General features: G+C 47.4%; 1 protein-coding gene across 1 annotated transcript in view; it reads left to right on the forward strand.

Annotated features, from left to right (window-relative positions):
• The window catches only part of GCH1 (GTP cyclohydrolase 1), a 21,410-nt gene that overhangs the window by 631 nt on the left and 3,725 nt on the right, over positions 1–17,054 (forward strand). Inside the window, exons 2-5 of the mRNA XM_014311887.2 lie at positions 3–93; positions 11,159–11,268; positions 13,428–13,483; positions 16,454–16,485. Coding sequence (XP_014167362.2) covers positions 3–93; positions 11,159–11,268; positions 13,428–13,483; positions 16,454–16,485 — 289 coding nt within the window. The remainder of the gene's footprint in view (positions 1–2; positions 94–11,158; positions 11,269–13,427; positions 13,484–16,453; positions 16,486–17,054) is intronic.

The following is a 17,054-nucleotide window of genomic DNA, read 5'->3' on the forward strand; positions in this document are numbered from 1 at the left end:
AGGCCCCGCGGCGGCAGGGGCTGCTCAAGACGCCCTGGAGGGCGGCCACGGCCATGCAGTTCTTCACCAAGGGCTACCAGGAGACCATCGCGGGTAGGCAGCGCTGCCGGGGCTGCGGGGATGGAGTTTGGATTGATGGATTGATGGATTTCGTAAAGCGTCGTTGTCCTGTCACCGCGTCACCCAGCTCCTTATCACCTGGATGTCTGGCTGTCCCCTCCCTCCCCATATATCTCGTTTTTTTTTTTTTTTATTAAACTCTGTGCAGGTAAAGTTTCCATTCTGTCGTAAGCCTCTCGTTTGGGCGAGCAGAGCAAGTGCTTTTGCTTTCTCTCTTCTGATGGAAACTTTTCCAGCCCTGGCGTAGGAACTCGTGGGTTCCCTCCTTCCTCCCTCCCCGGCCGAGCGAGGCTGTGCTCGGACACGGTGGGAATCCAACCCAACCCAATCCAGGTTTGTTCCCACTAGCCGACAGAAGGAGCTTGAATTTTCTCAGGAAAAGTCCCGTTCTGCCGGTGCTTTAATCGAGTGAGGTTTTTCAAAGGTGGGAATGAAACTTAAGGAAGCGAGGTGAGGAGAAAGGAAGAGGACAGGGAGATCCCTTCCCCATCTCAGGGTCCCAGCAGCAAGTGCAGGTGTGGAGAGGAGCCCCAGGCTCACATCCCTGCCCCAGCTGGGTGTCTCTGCTTGCTGGCTGAGGGTGTGAGGAGAGGAACCGGCTGGGATATGTTCTCATCAATAAACTCCAGTGCAGGGTAAATACTTGAAAATTTGTTTTTTTACATCACTTTTCCTCTTCTCAGCCTCTTGGCTAAGGACTGTACCCAGTACAAACAATAAAAAAGAGCCTGGAGAGCTTGGGAATTCCCCTTTCTGCTCCTTCTTACAGTAAAAGGCGAGTTCCTGCCAGTGAGGGATGCAAGCAGAGCCAGCAATGGTCTCTGAGCGTGGCTGAGGAAGGGCTGCTCCTGCTCTGCTCTCTGGAATGCAGCGCTGGGGTGCTGAGCCTGCCCCAGCTCCATCAGGATGCTGTAGCCCAAAGCAAAGGCTGAACTGTGCTCTTGATGGCATCAGGGAGCTCCTGCTGGCACATCAGAGCCCTTCTCTAAGGGCACTGTGCTTCAACTTAAAGGCTGGGGTTTGTGTTTAGTTTCTTTTTTATTTCTCAGCTGTCGGTTCTTTCGAAATCAGATTTCTACAACTTCCAGCATTCACTTACTCATGGCCAGCTTAAACTCTTGTGCCACTGTTGTGTCCCAGGAACAGATTTCTGCCCTGGAAGTTGCTCTGCCTTTCAGATCAAGCCAGGTTTTTGGTTCACAGCTGGGAGCAGCTCTGGGCTGCAGTGGCCATCCTTGTTCCTCTCCTAATCCTGCTGCACTGTGTATTTGAGGTGAGGTTTCATCTTTTGTTTACTGGGATTAACTTTCCTCATTTTACTGCTGTGAAACACAGGAGGTCTCTCAGCCATCCTGCCAGGCTCTAGCACAGGGAAGGTTTCCAGTGATAATTTGAGCACAAATTTTTCTGCTGAACCTGGATGAGGTTGCTGCCCTTCTTAAGTCCTCTCTTATCTTCCTGCCAGTTCTGTGTGCTCACGTTACCTGAAGTAATTTTAAAAACTTTTTTGTGCTCCAAGGTGGGATCTCTGGGGTCTTCTAATCTCTCACATTCATTAGATTAAGCAGAGTAGTTCTGATACTCCTCTTCTCTGATTATCATGGCAGAGAGCTGTGTCATATCCAAGGATAGAAAATGTCACTGCTCGTGCTCTGCTCCTGGACTGCTTTTTTCTTTTTAGGAACTCATGTGAAGCTGTGACACAAACATTCCTTCCTGTGTCAGGTGGGGAACCCTTTTACTTTCCAGCTGCTCACCCTTTCTTGCAGGATGCTCAGCTTCCACTTTTCCCAGCCAAACAGAAGGAAGAGCTGCAGCTGAAGGACAAGCCCTCAGCAGACAGCAAAGTGGTGGACGAAGAGTTTGTTAGGAGAATCAATATGAGTAAATTCTTCTTACAGAGTTTTAAATACCTGATGAACCCTACAGAGTATTTGGGCACAAGAGTAGCTTTGGGACTGCTGCTGTCTCTGCTGCAGCATCCTGTGCTGTTCCCTTGGTTATACTAACCCAGCTCTCTGCCTGGCCAGGCTGGGACCTGGACCAGCAAGTGAAAAAGAAAATGAACCAAAACAAGCCCAAACCCTCCCCAAAAACCTGACAAGAGGCAGCCCTGACCTCTTGTTTTCCCAGGCTTTTTTTGCAGCTTATTCAGCTCCTCCTGTGGAGCTGTCTGGGTAGGCAGAGGCTAAAGCAGGGATTTGCAGGGTGTGTTTTGAGGAGTGTTTCCATTTTATTCCTGCAACAGGCAGAAGATGAGGGGCTCTTACAATAGTTGCAAGTTCCTTCCATCCTCCCAAGAAAGGTTCCTCAGGTAAAAACCTGCAAGTTCCATCTTCCCAAGAAAGGTTCCTCAGGTAAAAACTCAGTGGTGGTGGTTGTACAGCCACATGGCCAGAGGCAAAGTGTGTGTGTGTGTTGCCACAGGTCCCTGCTGAGCTCACAGGGAGTGGAGGTGCTGCCACAGTGTCCAGCCAGCAGGGAGTGACACAGGTGACCCAGGGCAGTGAATGTCAGAGCAGGGACAGGCTTTAAAATCAGCCCTGTGGCCTTGTCTGCTGCAGCATCTGCCCTGGGGAGGGGGAAGCAATTAATGTCTGATGGAGTTTTCATTTTCCATAAAGGAACACAAAGGAAGATGTGACAGATATACACCCAAATTACAGAATTATGTTGGAGAAGCCCTCTAAGATTGAGTCCAACCATTCCCCCAGCACTGCCAAGGCCACCACTGACCCCTGTCCCAGGTGCCACATCCACACAGCTTTTAAATCCCTCCAGGGAAGAGGATTTCACCCTTGCCCTGAGCAGCTGTGCCAGTGCCTAATCACACTTTCAGTGAAGAAATTTTCTCCAATATCCAATCTAAACCTCCCCTGGTACAACTTGAGGCCGTTCCCTCTCCTCCTGTTCCCTGGGAGCAGAACCTGACCTGGCTGTGCCCTCCTGGCAGGAGCTGTGCAGAGCCACAAGGGCCCCCTGAGCCTCCTTTGCTCCAGGCTGAGCCCCTTCCCAGCTCCCTCAGCCTTTCCTGGTTCTCCAGACCCTTCCCCAGCTCTGTTCCCTCCTGAGAGTGTAAAGCTGCTGTGCCCTGCCAGGTCTGTGCTTGGTGTGCTTGATTTTCACCTCCCTCCCTGTTATTGCAGGGGTTTGGACTGGATGGCCTTTAGGGATCTCTTCCAGCCCAAACCATTCCATGAGCTTTTTGGTTTCTGTGTGTCTGAGAACATAATAATAATAATAATAACTTGGAGCATGGTTCAATGTGCTGTCATTTGATCTCCTGTGCTGGGTATTGTCACTTGGCTTCCATGACAACTGCTTGTATTTGTATGCTTATATTTCCCAGAGCTTAACTTTGTAGTATTGTAGGGAAGATAACACCTGAATTCTGTCTCTCCATTCAGATTTTTGGGCAGCAGAGAAGCTGATTCTGCTTTCCAGCTTCTACTCGGTGTATTTCCTGCCTTGTTTTCAGCAGTGCAGAGTGACTGTTCCTGCCTCACCCTCCACTCATCTCTGCTATCTGTGCTCTGCAGCTGCTCAGGGTTGTGTGTCAGAGCCATTAGCAGAGTTTACTTGTTAAATATCTGTATCTGGCTCTTTCTGTTAATTCCAGATTGTCATTTATTAATCCTGGCTTTACCAAAGGCCTCAACCTCTCTCATTGACAGGATGTATTCAAATGTGCTGTTCCCACTTCTGTAGTACCAGTCATCACACTTGGCAAGAATGCCTCTAGTGATTTCAAGTAAAATCCACCTGGGGACCAGATTAAAATCCTGACAGCTCAGTGCAGACACTCCAGCACTGATGTGGACTGGCAGCTGTTGCAACAGAAACCTCTCAATGTGTTGGTAAGGATGGCAGAGTAGGAAAGTCACCAAAAAAGCAACTCCCGATTTCATGCAGTGCTTCTTTGCCAGCATCCAAGAACATCTGTTCTTTTCCAGGGTCAGATCTATCAGCTTCCTATTTCTGGGTGTAAATTGTATTTCAGAACAGCCCCCTTGGCTGGTGAGGGCTGACAGCAGGGCTGTGAGAGCCAGGTGCCTTCAGCTTTTTGAGAGCTGGTTCAGGCAGTTACCTGCCACACAAAGGTGAAACCTTGTCCCTCCTTTTACTAAAGGCTTCATGGCATGCTCAGAGGTGCTGTCTGAGGGTCTGACAGTCAATACTGCAAAGCACAAATGTGGGCAAAGGCAGTAAATGAGTGTAAAATAAGAATGAGAATAAATGAGAATAAATGGATATACAAGGTTGCAGACAGCACTAACTCAACTGAAGGGTTCAGACCCAAGCAACTGGTAAGTTACAGAAACAGTGCCAGTGATCCTGCCTTTCAAAGGTGAATCACAAATGAGTTGGTTTGGATTGTGTAATCCTGCAGGAAACATTAGGCACAGGGCTGGACGAGCTGCCTGCATCTGCAGGAGGAAGTTAAGTTGTTCTCATCAGCCACAAACACTCAAAGCAAAACTTGTTCACCAGTCTGGGCTTGGTGATGGTGCCAGGGGAGTCTCGCAGCCTTTATTCATGTGAGCAGCTCTCAGGCATGTTGGCAGGCTCACCCATCCTTTCCGTGTGTTTAACAGGGAAATGAAAATCAGAAATATTGGGAGGGGATGACTTTGCTTCCTGGACCTCTGGGGTTTGAAAGGCTGCACGTTAGCAAGGCAAGTGACTCTGCTGAGCAGCTTTTATTTCAAAGCAAAAAACTAGTTAGGTCATTTCCTCACTCATCAGTTTATATGCTCTTCCTACACTGAGGGGTGAAAAATTCAACCTTAATAATCTTTTCTACCAGTCTGTGTGGGTTTGGTTTTTTTACAGAGGACAGCAATGGTGTAAGCTCCTAAATTTTTCCAGCCTGCTGGGTTTGCTGTGCTGAGGTGCTAAGCATTGCTGTGTCAAAACACACAGTGCCTTGAGCAAACAAGGCTGTTTGATCAGCAGCCCTGCCCTTTGCCAGAGCTGGGGAGCTGCTGTGTTTTCCTGGAATTGAGGTGCTGCTGCCTCATCCAGGAGGACATGGCATGTGTTTCATGGAGCTGAGGTGCTGCTGGCTCATCCATGAGGACATGGCATGTGTTTCATGGAGCTGAGGTGCTGCTGGCTCATCCATGAGGACATGGCATGTGTTTCATGGAGCTGAGGTGCTGCTGGCTCATCCATGAGGACATGGATGCAGCACTGGGATCTGTCAACAGCTGAAGCCTCAGCACTGCTCTGCCCCAGCCAGGGTAAACCAGAGGGTGGGAAACACAGGGCTGTTCAGAGAGAGGTTTTTTGGGGTTTCTTCAACCTCTGCCCCCACAGAAGGGAAGCCTACTGTGCTGGAGCACACATTAAATGCAGTGAAATTTCTGGGAATTGGGACTTTCCTGGATCATCTCCCCTTCCTGTTAGTGCTCAAGTAACACTAAGCTTGGTTGGGTTTTGTCAGGAATTTATTAAATATTGTAACCTCTTGGATCTGAGCTGTTGCAGGCTTCTGATCTTTCATGTTGCTCTTCTAAAGTGTTTTGTCTTTGATTTTTCCTTTGTTTCAGTTTCAGAAAGAAGTGTGGGTGAGCACCTTCTGTGACATGGGACATTGAAATGGTTATTGAAAAATCTGATACATTTTAATGAGCATCTCCATAATGCTGCTTTCCCTCATATTAATAAACCTCCTGGCAGAGGACAACTTCTAGAACCTAATCTTGGCTTCATCTGTCTGCAGGAGCTGGTCTGTTATGAATAGAGTCCAGTCTCACTACAGCATGGAGGGTATCTCACAGGAAAATGAACCAATCTGTACAAATCACAGCCAGAATTAGCTGAACAGCAATAATGCTGCTCCTTTATCTTTGCTTCTATGAAATGTCCCTTGAATCACATGTCTGGTTCACCTCCCTTCTGGTAACTGAGGGACTGAGCTTTGCTTCTGAAGCAAATGTTCCTGTCTGGAGCTGAGAGTCTGTTTCTAGAATTTTGGTGATGAAATCTGAAATAGTAGCCAGAAAGTTGTAAATTGTTTTGTGCCTAAGGGTTCTCCTGGCTCCTGCTAGGAAGGTGTGTTATCACAAGGGTTCATTTCTCAGCATCTTTTGAACCCTATTGCCTATTTAAACAGTCATGTGGCATCTCAGGCTCTTTCTAGAGCTCTTCAAGACATCTTGAAGCAAAACCCAGAGCCTCCTTTTCTTAGCCACCTGAAGTCATTCACTTTCTGCAGCAGTACAAGCCCTTTACATTAATGTTTTTATAGCCTGGCTCTCTGAATGCGTAACAAATTCCTGGTGCCTTTTTTATACTCAAAGGCTGCAATAATTTTCTTGTTGCTTGTCTGGATTATTTTCCCTAACCAGTTACCTGTAATGTCATCACCTGAATAATGAGAAACAAAGCCAGGTTTAACTTTACATTTTACTGCTTTACCCAGCAGTAGCTGAGAGGTTTTTCCAGCAGTTCCCTCCCAGATTTCATCCTGACCCTGCTGGTTTCCCTGCCACACATCCAGCTGTTAACTCACATCTGTCCTCAGCTGGGCAGGGACTCTGAGAAAGACAACCAGAAATTTCTGCCAGCATTCCACAGGTGCCTCTGCCTTAAAGGCCAGTGAGCCCTGGCTGGCTTCTGGCACTGCTCTTCTGGAGCACCCTCCAAACCATGACCTGCTCCTGGCCCGTGTGAGCTCCCTGCCACTGCTTTGGGTGTAACTCTGTGTTCTGGAGGTGTCTGACACTTTAGTTGTCACAGACATCTTTTATGGAAAATCCTTTCCTTAGGATTTTTCCTCCTGAGAAGCTGAGAGGCCTCAGGAACAAAATGCAAACAATGGTTATCTGCTGCTGTGGAATGCAACAGGTGCATCTGTGATTGGTGTCATGTGGTTGTTTCTAATTAATGGCCAATCACAGTCAGCTAGCTCAGACTCTCTGTCCAAGACACAAGCCTTTGTTATCATTTTTCTTTTTCTATTCTTAGCTAGCCTTCTGATAAAATCCTTTCTTCTATTCTTTTAGTATAGTTTTAATACAATATATATCATAAAATAATAAATCAAGCCTTCTGAAACATGGAGTCAGATCCTCATCTCTTCCCTCATCCTCAGACCCCTGTGAACAGTGTCACATTAGTTTGTTTGGGGGGTGTGAATTGTCCCACAGGATGTCATCCTGCCTTGGCCTGAGCCCATTCCTGCCCTGCCTGTGGCAATGTCACTGTGGGGAGCGAGGGACAGTGGGGACAGCCAGGACCTGTGAAACGGGGGCCAGGAGAGCCTTGTGCCTTCTGTCTCTGCCAGGATGGATGGATGAGCTCCAGCAGCAGTGGCAGGGAGCTCCTGAGGCTGCCTTGATCCTGCTGGCACTGAGCAACCTGCACTTCAATTGGAGCTGTGAGGCAGCTTAACACCACAGGGAAGTGCTTAAACTCCTGGTGAGAGCAGCCTGCATCCCTTCATCCCAGCACAGTGAAAAAGGCAGCTCTGGAGTGCTGTGAAGCTGCTGCAGTGCTGCCATCCTTCCTCCCCATCACCTCCCGAGCCCGTTCTGGGTGGGCTCTGCCTTCTCTGGTTGCCAGAGGTGCTTTTGCTTTCCTGTGTCACATTAAAGCCATGCAAATAGTTTCTATAGCAACAGGTGTCTTTGCTGAGCTCTGACGCAGAATCCTGAAAGGTCTTTCTCATTCTGTCTTCATCCAGTCCTGATTTTTCATTTTGTCAACTCTTTTTGAAGATAAAGGGCAAATTAATTCTGCTCTGTTTCTGGAGTTAACTTGCAGCACAGGTGACTGTTTAGTTTCAGCAGCCCACTGAAGTTTCTGCACCAGGAACTGAACTTTTGTCTGGAGGAAAATTCAGCTGGAATAATTTAGAGAGCACAAACTCTCTGTACAAACCATGAAGTCAAACTAGTGAAGCAGGCAGCATGGCTTGGTAGGTAGAGTGGAGAAGAATGGGAAAAGGGGCAAAAATTTGTCTCCAGCTTTGCTTCTGGCCTGGTTAGTCTGAGACTGTTTCCCCTTCTGTCCTTTCAGCTCTGTTAAATTTTCCAGAACACATGCTGCAGCACACAGACTGAGCTTTTATGAGCCCTATTTGATGCAAATGGAAGAAAATAGAAAAAAATTCAAAAAACCTCTAAAAAATCCCTGACAAATTTAGATTGTATGGTGTTGCCTTCCTGCACAAGGTGTTTGAGTCTGTGCCAGAGAAGTGTCTCCTGTGTGATCACTGCAAACAGCTGCTGCAGTGGGACGCAGGTAGAAGCAGCTATGGAAAGATGCTCTGCTCACTCTGCTTTTGTCAACATGGGCCTGGGCTCCAAAGGGGGAGGTGTAGGGATGGGCAGGCTTCAAGCTGAGCTGATTTGCAGGAAGAGAGATTTGTGAAGTAGAGACTGGAGCAGAGTAAGGGTGGCTGACCACTCAAGACTGTGGCCATTTATTCAGGTGGCGACCTTCAGCCTCACAGTTGGCTTTACCTTTGTGTCCTTGCATCACCTGGCACTTGTGGAGGAGTTTTTGGAGGGCCTAACACTGAGCTGGTTTCTTCCTTTGTGGGCCTTTCTTCTCAGGGAGTAGCTGGTGCTGACAAAATCAGCACATCTCACTGCAGGCACAGCTGCAGGTGTTGTCTGTGACCCGGCTGCTACTTGCTGCTAATATTAAATAAATCAATAAAAGGTGTAAAAATGGCAAGACCACTATAAATAAGAAGGTGAAGCTCCTCACAGCTCTGTGGCTGCATCCTTGCTGTGCAGAACTGTTTCTTACCTCTGAAACTCCCCTGGTTGTGCAGGGGCACTGCCCACACTGCTGAGGCTGGGCCGTGGCATTGGAGGGGATGTGTGAGAAGGGTGGGTGCCCTTGGTGCTCCTGTTTGGTTGCTCTGGCCATGAGAAGGATGCAGGATGCCTCTTGTTCCTGGGGTTGCCTGTGTGGTACTTCTGAGGTCACTAAAACGTCTCTTTGGCTGAGCTGTGTCCATGATACAGCACAGCTGCGAGAGAAAGTTTGTGAGGACCTACTCATATATATTTCCTCTGTTAATTAGTGTATATCCATCCATATACACATGGATATGAGGCTTCATGAGTGAAGTACCTTCTGTTGTATCTCTGGCCCTGCTCTGTGTCACACACCAGGACTCTTAATGAGAATTTGGCCATTTCTGGCTGTTCTGAACAATCTGCTTTGCTCGTGCTCTGACGTAAATCCATATCTGACATCAGGCTCTGATATGCTCCTGGTGAGGCTGGTGTGACCTGAGCTGGGGTCTAATAACAGCAGCAGTCACTCTGGAGATGCTTCGTGGATCTGTTTGGATTTTGTTTTAATAACTCTGGCCGCGGCAGCAGGCTTTGTGCAACCACTGTTTGCCTTTCTGCTGTGGAAATGGCACGGCTGCAGAGTGCTGCAGGAGGGAGCTCAGATCCCAGACTGCTGCTCTGCCTCCCCTTCCCTCTCCCGTGAGCCTGTTCAGATCCTCTCTTTTGGGTTCTCCCTTTGCCTGGCTGAATTCACAATTACACGACTGCCTGATGCTGCCCATGCAATCAAAACCCTCTCCAGCAGTGCTTGGTGTAAGCCAGACCCAGAAATTCAAAGATCAGAATTATGTACCTTCACAGAGCTCTTCCCTGGCCTTTTTCATGCCCCTATTCCTGCCCTCTGACCTGATCCAAACCCTCCTGGGATTCATCCTGGCTGCCTTGGAGCTCGCCAGCCCTCCTCAGGAAGGATCCCGTGTCGCAGGCGGAGCGCCTGGCGCGCAGTTTCCAGGGTTACCTGTGCAGGGCTGATAGCAGGCAGGAAATTAAAATGCTCCATGATGATGATCCCTTATCGACAGCAGATGGTGGCCATTAGCTGGACGTGTGTGTCAGGGGAAGGCACCAAGGTAAGCAGAGCAGACATCACTGCTGGGTTTGTGTCACCGCCACTGTTGGGTTTGTGTCACCATCACTAGGTTTGTGTCACCACCCCTGCAGGTGCTCCCTGGTGCTTGCAGGGCAGTCCCTGAGTGCCCTGGTCTGGCTGTGGTGTGTGGGACTCTGCTTTCCTGGAAGGAGCCCCAAGGAGCCAGTGTAGCTTCCAGCTGAACTTGTTTGCAGAGTTCCTTGTCCCTGTTATCAGCCCACCTGTACAGCTGGTTCTCTCCTGTAAGTTTCTCCTTCATACCCAGCTTTTCTCTCTTGTGCTTCAAAAGACCTGGGCTCTTGACTTGGGACTATCCTACTTTTAACATCTCTGAGCATGGTTCAAGTGCCTGCAATCTTTGTGGAGAGTGATGTGCCAGGATTGTTTCAGAATTTGTCAAGGGACTGCTGAAAGTGGAAAATCAACCGAGGATCCATTCTGAACTCTGAGATTAGCCAGGTGTCATGTTATGTGTTCCCTTCCTTACTGAGCTTCTCCCTTCTGTCTCTGTGGGGGTTTCTGCACCTCACTCTTCTGCCAACTCTGAGGTGCAGAATTAGCCTGGAGTGTGGATTTGCCTGTTCCAGATCAGGACAGCAAATCTCACTCCAGATGTGTCTCTGATTTCTGTGTGTACCTGAACAGCTGCTGCCTGGCGTGCTGCAGGATGAAATTTGCCTGTAAAGCCTTCTTGGAGACAGTAATGCTGCTGTTAAAGTGTTTGCAGGAACCACTGTGGTGGTTTAGGTTTTCCCTGACCTCGGGCTGGCTTTGCTTGGTGGAAGCACCGATGGAAGCCCACAGTGTCAGCTGTTAATTGCTCTTATGATGTCAGTAATTCTGCAGAGACCAGACCTGTTCTAACCCGTGCTCAAGCTATTAATTAAATAGAACACTCCGGGCTGACTTGTGGTGCAGCACGTAGGCAGGGTGACACCGGGGCAGATGTGGGATTGTACCCAAACCAAAACGTGCTTGTGATGTTACTCCTCACTTCCCTCCCACACCTTAACCCTAAAATCTATAGCCCTGAGAGAGCTCTGCCCTTGCTACAAGCTTTCTCAAGCCCTGGCTGGAAGAGCCTGCCACGATTTTTGGGTTTATTTTTAATGCAAATGTTTGATTTCAGATGTCCTGAACGACGCCATCTTCGACGAAGACCATGATGAGATGGTAATTGTGAAGGACATAGACATGTTCTCATTGTGTGAGCATCACCTCGTTCCATTTGTTGGAAAGGTAACTCTCCCTCACAGAACAAATGTGGGAATGCACAATAAAAGACCTTAAGTACATGTAAAAGACTGTGCAGCTGTAGCTACAAAGCTTTTTAAGGCTGTAAGTACTTGCTGCTTACGGCTACAGTTCTAGAAGTTTAATCTTCAGAATACAAATAAGGAAGGTCTCCTTAATGTGAGGTTTTATTTGAATTTAAGCTCCTGAAATATAATGCTCAACCTTTCCTAGTCTAAGTAATCTAATGGTTTCTGACATTTCATATCAAAGCTCTTCTCCATGAAGCAGCAGCAAGCCTTGAGGGCAGACATCTCGATATTAAACCAGCTCACCCTGCACGCTGGCTCTGTCATGGATTTAGCTCCTGGCTCAGAGCTATCCAGAGCACATCCATCTCTCTGAAACCCCCTGTGAGTGGAACAAGCTCATTAGCAGCCCTGCCTTAATTATGTGAGCCAGGTCAGGGAGAGGGAGGCCAAAACTGGCTGTGCGTGACTGGGGAGTCCTGCGAAAGGGGCTGGTGCTTCAGAGGGTGTTGGAATTGTATTCCCAACAACTTCAGGGAAATAAAATTTCTCCAGTTAACCACTGTAGAGGTGATGAAGAGTTCTGAATGGGAGCTGCACATCTCAGCCTCTTCAGCCCCTTACCAGCACAGAATGAAGGAGCTCAGCCTGAGCCATCTGTTACCATGAAGTGCTCACAGGTCCAAGAGCAGCACGTGCTTGTGTTGTCTGTAAAATTCAATCAGTGCCACATATGTTCCAAGCAAATTGTCTCCCAGTAATAAAATACATGAACAGAAACCAGCTGTTTATTTAGTTGAGTCAATTCAGGTTTGTCTGCTTTCTTTTCTTGCTGTCGGTGTTTTATACTGGAGAACAGGATAACCTCTTTTTCTGTGCAAGCTTTCTGTTGTGCCTGTTACCCCTGGTTGTGTGCACTGTGTATATTCTCCCTGTTACTCCCATGGCAATGTGTGCATTTTTTTTACATCCAGCTGTTTAGCCTGTGTGGTTTGGAGAAATCTCCTCACAAACACCAACTCATCCTACAAATTGGCTTGGTATGGCTCTGAATATTCAGAGTAACCATTGCCCTGCTGGGTGCACCAAACAGGCTGCAAACACTGACCTGTAGGTCCTGCACTTGCAGTTCCACCTTACAGGAAATCAAGAAATCTGCAAAAATATGGGGAGCAGGATTCAAAGCTGATTTCTCAGTGGTGTCTGTCACTTTGTCTGAAATGTTTCATGTCTTTTCAGGTGTCAGTGGGTTGATTGCCTAACAGGAGGGGTAGGAGTGAGCAAGTTAGCCAGGTAATCAGGTGCACTGTGGTGCCTCCACTGCAGGTACAGCAGCACAGGATTCTGAGATGGGGCCTCCAGGCAAAGCCAGAATCCCCCACTGACACTCCCTGCTCTAGCTTGGCTCATTTTCCAAGTCTCTGGTACAAGGACTGGTTTATAATCTGTTATAACTCTAAACCCACTGGAATTCAGTGGATTTCTAAAAACAAGGAGCTAAATGTCCTTCCCTCCATTTCTGAGCATTTTTCTGCTAAACTTCTTCCAATTTAATTCAAGGACATGTTCAGCAAATCCATATTTGAGCAGGATGGAAGCTGAGTTAATCACCAGTGATCTCTGATACTAAAACAAGAAAAAATAATCAAATCAGGAAGTGCAGCCTGATTTTTGGTGGCAAAGTACTTCTTGCCACCAGAACTTCCACTGGAAGTAAAGCACAGTCCCTCTTCCTTCCTCTCCCTAAACCCATTGAAGGTCTTGGAAGAAAAGCATGTTTATTTTAGACAAATAGTGCTGTGCTGAGTAATAGACTGCCTTTGTACCCAAATGCAGCAGTGCTCTGGAGCATTCCTGAGACTTGGAACATAAGCCTGGACTCTTGAAGAGCTGTGACTTCTCTCCCCCTCAGGAAAACTCCCCTGTTCTTCACCAGGACCTCATGAGGTGTTCCCAGCCTCAGCTCCACAATTCCCCAGGCTTGCATGGTGCCACGTTCCTCCCACATGCTGACACTTCTGGGCTGTCCCAGAGTTAATTCTGGGGCAAATGCACATCCCATTGTCTGTGCATGAGTTTCACCTGCCCTTGGGAGGCTGGTTTTGCTGCTGTTAATGGTTCTTCTCCCCTGTCCAGGTACACATTGGTTATCTCCCCAACAAACAAGTGCTTGGCCTCAGCAAGCTCGCTAGGTAAGTGTTCTAATGAAAGTGATGCTAATTTGTAAAAAGGATTCCAGGCTGTGCTAGCTGTGCTAATCTTTTTAATCTCCTCTCCCTCTAAAGCTCAGCCCACTTTGTGTCCTGGATTTGGATTTAGACCAATCCTCAGCATTGTTTTTTGGTTTTTTGTTTTTAATTTATTTTGTTTGTGCGGAGAGGACAGATAAGTGTTGGAGCTGTGTGTTAATTCTCACCAGTGGCTGCAGCAGAGCCCTGGTGCTTTTGTAGGTTCCCCCAGAGCCCTGGGGTCTGCAGGGAGCTCTGAGGCAAAGAACAAGAGAATTTTGTTCTGTTCTAAGGCAGGCCACAAAAAACAGTGAGAATTTCCAGCTTTTTACCACTTGGGTGTAAATTGACTAATAAGAACAAAAATCTGAAAGCTGTAAATGACCACATTTTATGGATATAAATTCAATCTAAAACTCTTATCTCTTAGCTGACTCTTCAGAAAAATGTGACATTTCTTTCTTTCAGTGAACACTTGCTGAGAGTGCTGTGGGGTAGATTTGATAGATAAAGTTCAGCCTAAGAAACAAAGCAATTGTGAGGCACTTGAGAAATCCATTTATTATGTAAAATAGCTTTTTTCCCTCAGCAAGTGCCCTTGGGTCAGTTGTTGCCCTGACTCTTGTTATTAAGTGACACTTTCTCATGCTGGTGAGGAAGAGGATGGTAGATCCTCAATAAGCAGATTATTTGGGATCAGAGGGAAGGGCCCCTTTTTTTGAGAAACAAACCTAAAAATTTGGCTGCACCTCAGAAAGACCACGTAGGTTTTGCTTTCCCTGATGGATCTGTTAATCCTGCTGTAGCTGCAGTAACACTAATGAGAAATTAGCCCTGCGAATCTGCCTGCCTGCTGGGTTTTCTTAGCAGGTAAGAAATGTGTAGGATATGGCAGCAAAATGTCCTAAAGTGAGCCAGATCTGTTCTGGGCTCTGCTTGCATAACAGGGAGTTGGGTTTGGAAGGGGAAGGATCCTTGGAGTCACACCTCACATCTCTGCTGTGGAAATTCACATTGCAGGGAGGCATCTCCCTATCCCCAGCAGTGCTTTCAGGAGTGGGCTTTGCTCTGGTTAAAAGGCTGGAAGGAGGTTTTCCAATGGGTAGATTTTCTCCTGCATGGTTTCTTTTTGTGGCTGTAGGAGCTGCTGGAATTGCAGGTTGGGGTTCTGAGCTGTCAGACCTGCAGCTGCTGGGCAAAGTCCTCATCTCCTGTTGGCCACTCATATTTGGGGATGTGTGTGGCATCCCATGGCTGGTGTTGAGTTTTGGGTGGGTCTTTAGGTGGTGCAGGGCTGGGGGCTTTGTTTGTTGTTGTTGGATTTCTGAAGAGAATCCATTCCTCCTGAAGAGACTGTCCTGAGCTCGGGGTTTCATTTCTGCAGTGCGGCATCAAGGATCACATTTGAAATGTGCATCCACTGGTTTGTGCTTGCTCTGGTCTCTGTTTCTCTCTTGACTGCAGCTGTGAAAAGGAGCTTAAAATGCTTTTCATGGATTTTTTTTTTTAAATGCAAGTGGGACCATGGTGCTGGAAAGATAAAATTTCCTTTCTGTTTATCCTCAGAATGGAAACCTGCATCAATATGTGCAAGGCTTCCTGCACTGTGCTCAGAGGTTAAATCTTGCCTCTGTCTAAAGTGAGGGTGAAACTCCCATATTCTGCAATAATAAAAAGATTAGATTCTTGTATAACAAAATGTTCTCACTTTTGAGTGCTCACCATGAAGGGGTTTGGGGGCCAAATCGTGCCTGCCTTTGGTGCCCTGTATAATGCAGCCAGTGTTCAAGCAAAGATTTGTGAGGCTGCTGGTGCTCTAGGCCTAATCTTTCATAATAGGATTAGTTTTATGTGCTGAGTTTCTGTAGTTGTGGATGACCTGTATTCAGTAAACAAACATCTTTCCCTGGGTTTTAAGCTCAGGCTTGAAAATGCTCTTTCAAGGAACTGTTTTTACATAAACACCTTGTTAGGACTTCTGTGCAATATCTGAGCATGTTTCCTATCCATATGGTTAATCTAAATATTGAGTTGCTTTGTTTGATGCTGTAACACAACCATTGCTGGAGGGCAGTTTGTGAGTTTAATTCTCTCTCAAAACCAGCAGGAGAGTCTCATTGTCAGGGATGATTCTTGTAAGTGATGCTTGAGGCTGCCAGCCAGTGTCTGGCTTTTGTCTGGTGTGACCAGACAGGTATCAAAGCAACTCCTTTTTGTGGCCACTTGAAGTGTAATTAAGCATTTGAGGTTGGCACGAACAGCCCCTGCAGTTACAGAGCAATTATATGGATTTTGTTAAATGTGTGGATTCTGGAGCTGTCATTGAGTGTCACTTCCACTGCCACCAATGACTTAAATGTGGAATTGTATTGGAGGGGACCATTAAGTGATCCCTGCACTGAAATGTGAAGGATGGGGTGAGATATGAGTGGGTGGAGAGATTCTGTTTTAAATAAGACCAATTCTGTGTCATTGTTCTCAGCTAAATTTGTGGTCAAATGCAAAAATCCAAAATATTTCTTGCTCAATTCCAGCATTCTGGGCATCCATTAAGTGAGCTGACCTTAAGGCAGCATTTGGTCTAGTCTGAAGCACAGGGAAATGTTCAGGAATTAGGGTTCAGGGGGACTTTGGACATGAATTCCCCCACAGCTGTGTGATGCAGCTGGGTGGGGATACAAGGAATTCCAGACCAGCAGAAGGAGACCAGAGGAGTGACTGGTTTGCCCTAAAATAGTCCCTGGTGCTGCAGGTGGGGGGAACCTGTCACCCCGCACAGTGATGTGCCAAGGGCAGTCTGAGATATTCCTCACAGCCATGGATTTACACAGATCAGCACAGGGCTCTCTTTTGACAGCCCCAAATTAATTGTGAAGATCAGTCAGTGGCCAGCTGGAAATAACTGTAATATTGCCTTTTTCCCTTCTCCTTTAGGATCGTGGAAATATACAGTAGAAGATTACAAGGTAAACACGAAATTTGGTGTTTGTTGTGTGCTCTCCTCTCCTAGTCAGTGCAGGGGGCTGGTAAATGTAGATGTGGAGTTTAGGAGGGGAGAAAAACTCTTCTTGAAGAGGTTATGTTGTTGTTCTTAGCCCCTGCATTCCCAGTGAAGGTAACTTCTGCCTAGGAAAAGAAATGGAGCCTGGAACTGATTCCAGGGATGAATGTGCTCCAGGTAGAGCTGCCAGGAATAACTAAACCAGTTGGATGCTGCTGGGGATGAGCTCTCCTGCAGAGATTTGGGGAGATGCCTTCAGGAAACCTTGTCTGAGGCAGTGGAGCAAGAGCTGCCTCCTGCCCCTGAGAAGGAGAGGAAGCTGCAGGGTCCAAACCTTGGGTTGGGCTGATCCTGCTGCCTTTGTCCTGTGGTTAAATTTGGCCTGGTCTTGGCAAGAGAAGTCTCACTGTCCACCAGGCTGGTGAATAGAGGGTGCTGGAGCTGCAGGAAGTACAGCTTTGCAGGACAAAGCTCATTTTTGATCTCAGTTTCCTTTCCCTAAGCAGAGAAATTGGGCGTGTGGAATAAATGGTG

The sequence above is a fragment of the Geospiza fortis genome, unplaced genomic scaffold, assembly GCF_000277835.1.
Source record: "Geospiza fortis unplaced genomic scaffold, GeoFor_1.0 scaffold23, whole genome shotgun sequence".
NCBI lineage: Eukaryota > Metazoa > Chordata > Aves > Passeriformes > Thraupidae > Geospiza > Geospiza fortis.